This window comes from Peromyscus eremicus, chromosome 10, assembly GCF_949786415.1.
Source record: "Peromyscus eremicus chromosome 10, PerEre_H2_v1, whole genome shotgun sequence".
Classification (NCBI taxonomy): Eukaryota; Metazoa; Chordata; class Mammalia; order Rodentia; family Cricetidae; genus Peromyscus; species Peromyscus eremicus.
In genome coordinates, this window is record NC_081426.1 from 82901758 (window position 1) to 82911138 (window position 9381).

At 42.4% G+C, this 9381-nt stretch overlaps 1 protein-coding gene across 3 annotated transcripts in view; it reads right to left on the bottom strand.

The window, feature by feature from the left end:
• The window catches only part of Cdkl2 (cyclin dependent kinase like 2), a 28390-nt gene extending 19385 nt beyond the window's left edge, over nt 1-9005 (bottom strand). For 2 of the 3 annotated variants that reach the window (XM_059274664.1, XM_059274662.1), the window contains exons 1-4: nt 8953-9005; nt 8535-8825; nt 7939-8273; nt 4538-4736 (exon numbers count right to left, since the gene is read on the bottom strand). In XM_059274664.1, the coding sequence (XP_059130647.1) occupies nt 4538-4705 (168 nt within the window). In that variant the 5' untranslated portion in view covers nt 4706-4736; nt 7939-8273; nt 8535-8825; nt 8953-9005. The remainder of the gene's footprint in view (nt 1-4537; nt 4737-7938; nt 8274-8534; nt 8826-8952) is intronic. The other variant, XM_059274663.1, reaches the window with a different exon arrangement.
• Nucleotides 9006-9381: the final 376 nt, after the last annotated feature.

The window sequence follows — 9381 nt, forward strand, 5'->3', positions numbered from 1 at the left end:
CAGCCTCCCACGTACTGGGATTATAAATGTGAGCCACCATGATTGGCTAAAGAATTTATTTTAGAGCAAGGAAAACAATCCAGGTAAGAGGCTGAGAAACAGAGGGAACATGGGAGAGCAATGCAAAAGATAAATCTTAAATATATCCCAATAAACGCCAACTATGAATATCTAACAATACAGAGAATTAAAATACATACAAGTATTATACACATATCTCTTGTAAGGGAAAAGGGATGAAAAGGAGGAAGTAAGTATTGTAACAGGCCCCAGACCTTAGCAGCTCCAACACCTTAGCACAACTGACTCCATGATGGAAGTACCATTCGGGCTGTAAAACTCAGCATGTAGACAGCACTACCTGCCAAAAACTAAAAGTCCTCATCTATCCAAGTCCACAGTTCTGGGAAAGTCTCTGAATGTACTAACCGTGTTTGCTGGCTTCTCGTTAGTTGAAGTATGTCAACCCAGGACATGGTTTTTGTGCTTAAAAGCTCACCCTGAGAAAGGCTTGGGGTTACAGTAGAATCCTGAACACTAAATAGAGTTGCCAGCTGGCTAATAAAGTCTTTCTATAGGCTTCAAGCCATGTCCAAATGATCTTCTCTGGTGGCCACCCCACAAGAATCTAATCTAAGAATCTTCATTGCAAAAGCAGCCATTTTGGGAATTAGTGAGTTAAGGTTGTACAGCATTTCATATAATTGCTAAAAGACTGGCAAAAGAAGAATAAAAGAACTGAAGAAACAGTATAAAAGGCAACAGGAAGCTAACAAAGAGAAATCTAAATATATGAGTAACAGTACTAGGTGTGTGTTCTGTGGTGAATGATTTGTGACAGCCATGCATTTGGTTTGGAATGAGTGAGCCTATCAGGTATATATAGCAAGCAAAAATAAAAGAACAAATCATCAGACAGCAGATAGACACAAACAACAGATAGCAAAACATCTTCAAATCAGGCGCTTACAACATCAGCAGAAACTGGGGAACCCAACTAGGGCAGCCAGCGGAGTTCCCAACTGAGAACATTGTTTGTATCTATATGTGGGTTATATTTCATTGTTTAAAAAGCGTTTTAAAAATACTATAAAGTGGTAACTCAGTAACTGAGATTAATGACCTTTTGAGGAGAGAATCTGTGAATTAAATGAGAAATAGGAATAATCATTTCCAAAGAGTGCATAGGTAGGCAAAGGCATGATGTGGAGTGTGCAAGTCAGGAAGGAAAAGTTAAATGTGCTAATTGGAGCCAAAAACACTAGAAAAGGAATGGACTGGAATGATAAATAAATACTAACAATTTTCTGAGCAGGTTAAATTAAAAGGTATCCACACTAGAAACATCATAGTAGGGCTAGATATATGGCTCAGCAGTTAAGAGCACTGGCTGCTCTTCAGAGGTCCTGCGTTCAATTCCCAGCAACCACATGGTGGTTCACAACCATCTACAGTGGGATCAGATGCCCTCTTCTGGCATAAGGGTGTACATGCAGATAGAGAACACTTACACATAAACTAAATAAATAAATCTTTAAAAAAAAAAAAAAAAAGAAAGAAAGAAAGAAAAGAAACATCATAGTAAAACTACCCAAAAGGGGAGGTGGGGCTTGAGATAGCTCAGGTAAGAGCACTGACTGCTCTTACAGAGGCTCTGGGTTCAATTCCCAGCATCCACATGGCGGCTCACAACCACCTGTAACTCTAGTTCCAGGGGATCCAATCTTTCTTCTGGCTTCTGCTGGCAACACACACACACACACACACACACACACACACACACACACACACGGTGCAAACATACATGAAGGCAAAACACCCATACATATACAATAAAAATAAATCTTCAAAACAAACAAACAAACAAACAAAAAAGCCCACACTGGGCATGGTAGCACACACCTTTAGTCCCGGCACTCAGGAGGCAGAAGCAGGTGGATCTCTGTGAGTTGAGGCCAGCCTGGGCTACACAGCGAGTTCCAGGACGGCCAAGGCTACACAGAGAAACCCTGTCTCAAAAAGAAAAAAAAAAAAACAAAAAACAAAAAACAAAAAACGCCCTCAAACAGAAAAAAACACAAGTAGCTAAACCAAAGAAGGAAAACATCACTTGATCCTGAGCAGGTTCGGAATAAACCTGAACTGCTTTGTTTTTTCAGCAGGGGAGGGAGGCAGCAGCGACCAGAGAAGGGTCAGGGAGTTTGCTGGGGTGATATTCTCATGAAATTATTTGTTATTTGTGTGACATGTGCATATGTACATATGTGTGAGTGTGTGTGTACAGGATTCAGTTTTCTCCTTCCACCATGTGGGGCAGGGGTTGAACTCAGGTCCTCAGGCTTGGCAGCAAGCACCTTTACCAGCTAAGCCATCTCACCCATTCTAGATGGTTTTGGTTTTGATGAGACAGGGTCTCAGTATACAGTTCTGGCTGTAGACCAGGCTGGCCTCTAACTCAGAGATCCACCTGATTCTGCCTCCTGAGTGCTGGTATTAGAGGCATGAGATACCATACCTGGCCCTTATTCAGGTTTTGAAATTTCATTTTGATGTATTCTTATATATTATCATATATGCAAGTGCTTTTAATGATTATATTTCAACAAAAATTGAGAGAAAAAACACGCAGACATTGGACTGGCAAGATGGCCAAATCCCTAATAAAACCCCTGGGCACTGAGTTTCTAATGAGTTTTCTATGTAGGCATTATTTCATGTGTTCATTAGCATATCCTTTGTGACTCCTCAGAGAGAGGACTCTTGGAAGCTTGTCGTCCTCTGTTTCCTCTGAATCTCAGCCCTTGTTGCCTTTCCTAGTGCTGGCTTGTACTATACTCATTCTAACAGCGTTAGGACAACTCTATGCTAAGGAATGAGTCCTGCTCTTGATGGTCTGTGGGGCCACCAGCACAGGGAATAACTAGATGACTGGCAGACACATGCAGAGAAAAGAAATACTTTAAGGATTCTTTACACCTACTATATAAGTGGATAATTATCCTTTGAATTTTAGGAGTTGTTGTTGCTTGAGACAAGGGTTTCTCTATGTAGCCTTGGCTGACCTGGAACTTGTTATGTACATCAGGCTGGATAATAGAGTATTTTCTCTAAATTTGCCAAACACAAATGGACTGGATATTGTAACTGTATGTAATTCTTATTTGATAACTGTCTTTGTTGTATATACTTTTACTATGTTAAAGTTAAAACCTTCCTTTTTAATTAGACAAAAAAGGGGAAATGTTGTGGAACAATCTTTTTGTACACTGTGAATATGTGTTGCTCTCATTGGTTTAATAAAGGGCTAAATGGCCAACAGCTAGGTAGTTAGAGGCTAGATGGGACTTGTGGACAAAAAGACAGCCGAGGATGAGGGTCTCAAGAGAAAAGAGAAGAAGATAAGCATGCTGTATTGAGATAAGGTACTGCCACATGATAGAGTACAGATAAGAAATATGGGTTAATTTAAGTTTTAAGAGCTAGTTAGTAACAAAGCTAAGTCATCGGCCAAGTATTTATAAGTCTCCATGTCATTTATTAGGGAGCCAGAGGTCCCAAAGAAAAACCCCACCTACAGTTGTTGTTGCCTCTTTTGAGAGAGGGTTTCTCTATATAGCCCTGGCTGTTCTGGATGTAGACCAGGCTGACTTCCAGCTTGCAGAGACCTGCCTGCTTCTACTTCCCCAGTGAATGGGACTACAGGCATGCACCCCAAGTTGGAATTTTGTTATAAACAAGACAAATATAAACAAACACACAGAGCTAGGGAGACAGCTAGTCAGCAAAGCACAAGGGCCTGAGTTTGATCCCCAAACCTACATAAAAAGCCAGGTGTGTGTGGTATCTTGTGGGAAGGTGAAGACATGAACACTGGGCCTCACCGGCCGGTCAGTCTATTCTACTTGGCAAGTTCCTGGGTGGCCAGCCACTAAGTAGTAACACTCAAGATTGTCCTCTGGCCTCCACATGTGCATACATATAAAGATGTATGTATGCACTGTAAGTTTTCTCAGGTCCCATCCAGCCCTGCGGTCCCGTGTTCTTCTGGTCCCGCCCAGCCCAATGGTCCCTCAGCCACTTATAAAATAATCATTCAGAGGCTTAATATTAATTATCAACTGTATGGCCTATGGCAGGCCTCTTACTAGCTAGCTCTTATAGTTTAACTCAACCCATAACTATTAATCTATGTATCACCACATGTTCCGAGGCTTTACCTGCATCCCATCACAGGTTGTTCCTAGGATGGCAGTCTGGCATCTCCCCTATTCCGCCTTTCTCTTTCCTGTCTCTCTCCTTGGATTTCCCACCTGTCTCTAAGCTGCCTTGCCATAGGACAAAGTAGCTTATTTATTAACCAATGGGAACAACATATATTCACAGGATACAGAAAGACATCCCTCAGCATTATACAACACACACACACACACACACACACACACACACACACACACACACACACACCACATCAATGTTTTCCTTCACATGTAACACAATGAACAAGAAGCAACTAACTTGTTCACTTCGATGCACTTACCTTTAGTAACTTGATTTCTCGCATAGCGATTTTCTTAACCATTTTGTCGTCATCACTTTCTAGGAACTTCTTAATAGCCACAATTCTTCCACTGTCTTTGTTCCTACACTTCATTACCATTCCATAACTCCCTTCTCCAACCAATCCAAGGTTCTCATATTTTTCCATTTTAATTTAAAACCGGTAGGAATTTTTCTTGCTGTGAAAACCAAAGCAGAGCATTAACAATGCTGAGTGTGTCACTTCCTCCAGTCTCCCAGCAAATTCACTCCTGTGACACTGTTCCCCATTACAGAAAGTCACTACGCTCACAGCGATCTGTACTATCACGGTTTCTTACCATTCCCACGCTAAGCTAAGCTTTCCAAGTGTTTATACAATTTAAAATAAATAATGCAAAGGAACTGAAGCCACTAATTAACTTTACATTTAAATTGTATCGATTCGTATTAATAAATTAAATTTATTTTTAACTATATGAAGCAACAAGCTATCATTCAAAACAATCACAGCTCACGAAGCACAATCCTTTTCGCTGAAAGATGAAAAGGGCACAACTGAATTTGGTCTTCATGAAAATCAAAAAGTCTTATGATGGGCCTGGAGACATGGCTCAGCAATTACGAACATGCACGGCTCTTCCAGAGGGCCTGGGTTTGGTTCCCAAACCCCCCCCACACAATAGATCACAATCGGCCACAACTCCAGTTTCAGAGGACACAACGCCCACTTCTGGCCTCTGCAAGCATTAGGCACAGTATGCACGTTCGTGCACACACATGTGTGCAGAGAAAACACTCATATAAATAAAAATAAGAATAGATAACTCTACTGGACATGGTGGCACAGGCCTTTCATCCCAGCACTTGAGAGGCAGAAGCAGGTAAAGCTCTGTGAGTTTCAGGCCAGTCCGGTCTACAGAGTGAGTTCCGGAACAGCCAGGGTAATAGAGAGAGACCCTGCTCAAAACCAAAAATGAAAACAAAATAGATCTTGGAAAAATTTTATACCAGATTCAAAAAATCCAAGTTGGAAATTTTTATGCACTTTCCACTTAATTATAAAAATTTATCATGCTGAGCAATGGTGGTGCACGCCTTTAATCCCAGCTATCAGGAGGTGGAGGCAGGTGGATCTCTGTGAGTTCGAGGCCAGCCTGGTCTACAGAGCAAGTTCCACAACAGCAAGGGCTACAAAGGGAAACCCTGTCTCCAAGGGGAAAAGATCGCAACAGGGAATTAAGGCTGAGTCTCTAAGTTTTCTCTGCTTCTGTTTCCTTTTCTCACTTTCAGTGCATTGCTGTGCTCTTGCAAGTACGTCTGTGTGCGGGTGTCAGATCCCTAGACAGCTGTGAACTGGCACGCAGATGCTGGAAATTGAACCCGGGTCTTTTGCAAGAGCAGTTAGTGTTTTGTTTTGGAGTCCAGGCTGGCCTTGAACCCACAGAACTCTCCCTGCCTCTGCCTCCTGAGCGCTGGGATTAAAGGTATGGGCCACCAGCGCCAGGCTCCAGCCAGTGCTCTTAACCACTGAGTCATCTCTCCAGCCCCTTCTCTGCTTTTCTTATAGTACTGATTAAATTACTATATTAAACTTAAATCACTTAAATTTTGTAGACAGAATTAATGTTATGTCTCACTATAAGGCATTTTCTGAATAAAGTCAATCATAAACGGAATCTTCTTATTTTATCAATAATTGATAAAAATTCAGTAATCATTTTTTATATTGCATATTTTAATACAGAAAAAAAATCATTATTTTAGGGCTGGAAATGTGGCTCAGTGGTAGAATGTGTGCTTAGCATGGGTGTGAATTTATATTTTTACATAAAATATGGTAATATTACATATATTATATATAATCCACTTGACTCTGCCTCTTAAGTGTTGGGATTAAAAGAGTATGCCACCATGCCCAGCATAAATTTTATTTTTTTAAGTCTGTCTTTAGAAATTTAAATTTCAGTATCCATGAATAAAAAAAAATTGCTCTAAATCCTACTTTGGTTTCAAAAGAGGTTTGGGAGGGCTTAAATATTAGGTAATTTTATATTCCAATGACTCAGAGTTGAATTTTTAAAGCCTTACCATACAAAACACTTATCCCAAACTTGTGAAATGAAAAAAAAATTCTTTCCTCTTAATATTGATTAGGCACTATGGCAATCTAAAGCTAACCCACCCCAACTATAAAGACCCGTTGGGCGCCATTTGTAGCTGGAGTTTTCTCCAGCCCTGCCTGGCCCACGGTCAGGACGAATCTCTCTCAGCGGACGTTTTACTGCTTCTCTATCCATATATGAACAGCATATGGATAAGGGGAAACAACCAAATATACAAAAACAAAAAACAAAACCCACCACTGTCTTTTTATTCTAGAAAATTATGATAATCCAAAGTATATATTACATTTTCAGTCCTTGACATTTAACAGTTTGAGGTTTTGTGAGAGAGAGAGAGAGAGAGAGAGAGAGAGAGAGAGAGAGAGAGAGAGAAAGAGGTGAATTAACCTAGGGCCTCCAACAGGCTAAAAAGGTATTCTTTCTGCACAGAACTACACCGTCTAGCACCCATGATCTGCATACTGTAAATGTAGACAGACATAACAGACCAGAAGAATGACAGGGGAATGAAAACAATCCCAAGGGACATCAACTTCAAAATCCTTCACTATGTTATTACCAGTTTGGGTATTAAATTCTACTGAAAACTATTGAGTGTCACAGACACTGACTTCCCACGTAGTTGACATTTTAAAGTCTTTTTAACTTTAATTACTTTTTAACAAAAAGTTTATATTTAGAAAACCCTTCGAATGTAATTCTAACACTTAGTTTTTAGCCTTCTATTCTGTATATATTATAAAGGAGTAAGCTTTAGGCTAGTAATACCAATAATACAAATAGCTGGAATCTATAGCCTAGATCGTTTTTAAACATATTGTAATTGGCATCCTAGACATTTGAAGATGCAAGCGAACAAAATAGAAAATACTTTAAGCATGTATACAGAAATCTGAAACATATCATAAGCTACAAGTGGACTTCTCCAAGTTTATTTTCCCTACCAACTGCACATGTGAACACAATACATTGAGCACACCTGCTTGTTTAAGTGAGCTTGTCTACAAACACCTTAAAAGTATCACGGCCTAAAATATGCCTTGTTTCCTCAGTTACTTATAATCTATGTTTTTTTCTTGCCTTCCACTCTTAAATCTATGGATATCACGTGGCATACAACAAGGGAGCCTGGTACGACGGCACTACAATAATTTAGGATCTGTGCTATACAGGCATTCTGTTCAAAAACCACCAATTTTCTTTGGTTAAAATCAGACTGAAATCTTTTATAGATAAAAGAACGAGATAACAGGGCCTTAAAAAGTATTATACTTACTATTTCTTCCAAACCCTTCACATGGAAAGAGCCAAAGGTTTTCAACTTGGAAACAAATTGGAGGTGATATGCATCTCGCTAGCAGATCTAAAAGATACTGACTAGCAAACGAGCAATCCCAGTACTGGGATTTTCTCTGAGGACGCAGTTACTGGTCCTAGGTGAAGCAGGTAGGGAAGCTTCTGCCCTCCACAAGCTCACACTTCCGAGGACCGCGGGCCGCATGCTGCCGTCGTCAAGGCAACGACCTCACTCGGTCCCCAGCCATAGGCAGTCTCCAGAGAGAGGAAGGGCCCGAGTCAGAATGCGTCCACGACAGGCACGGACACTAGCACCTGTCAAGGCCAAGGGGTGCAGAGAAATGAGCTGGGGAAAGAGGGCACCGCCTGCCGAAAGCCCTGCGGTCGCTCAGCTCTGGGAAGCAGCACCGCTCCAAGTAACCCAGGGCGAAGGCGTTGGCCACCCAGCTGCAAGGGGGCGGCTCTCACCCGCCCGGGCCCGCCCCGCGTGCGCCGGAGCCTCCCTGATTCTGATTGGTCGAGCCCTGTCGTCAGGGGCTATGATTGGCTCCGTGCCATCCCGCCCCGCCCCTTCACCTGGAGCCCGCAGGTTCGGTCAGCTGACGCCCGCGTCTCCACCACACCTACGGTCTTAAGTTTGTGGGGACCTTCCCGCCAGGGCCCGACCGCCTCTGCTCTCAAGGGATCGCAGACTCCTCGAGTGGCCACGAGGAGGGCGAAGGCGGCAGTTTGGTAGGACCGAGGAGACCGCGAGATGTCCCAGCTTGCCCGCCCGGGGCGCGGCGGAGCGCGGGCCCCACCCCGGGGAGGTTCCGCTCAGGCACGATTCCTCACTTCCTTTCCGTTCCGGGCCGTGGACCGAAGAGCCTAGTAGGTTGTTTAGCAGAGAGGCCGGTAAATAAGGTATTTGGTGACAGCCTTGGCATGAAAAAGGACCCTGGGGACGCCAGCCTGCTAGGGAAAGATTTGGGGTAGAGCCCAGAGAAGTGCATACCGCAAGCGGGGTAAGCTGGAGCTTGAAACTTATGTCTGAAGAACAGATGAGCCATGACTGGGCAAGATCTGTAGCCCATTATCATGCCTATGCTGACGTCGTACAGCAAACAGGGAAACAGGGTCTCCCTCATTTTTAAGTGACTGAGACTGTAAGGCCAAATATTTTTGCTTTTTTTTTTTTTTTCACAATAACCACACAATTTGTAATCATTTGGTTTCTAAAATAGCTCGATCCAGGAAGTAGTAAGTATCCTTTATAACAGGCATGTCCTAGCCAGCACCCTGGGATCATTCTTGCATACTAAGGTGTAAGAACAGAGGTTTTAGAACCTCTTCTTAGTTTGGTTCTGCATTAATCTCCCTTCACCGAACTGCTTAAAATCTAGTTCCCGAACCTACAATTCCGAGAACCCTGTCTGGAACCTTG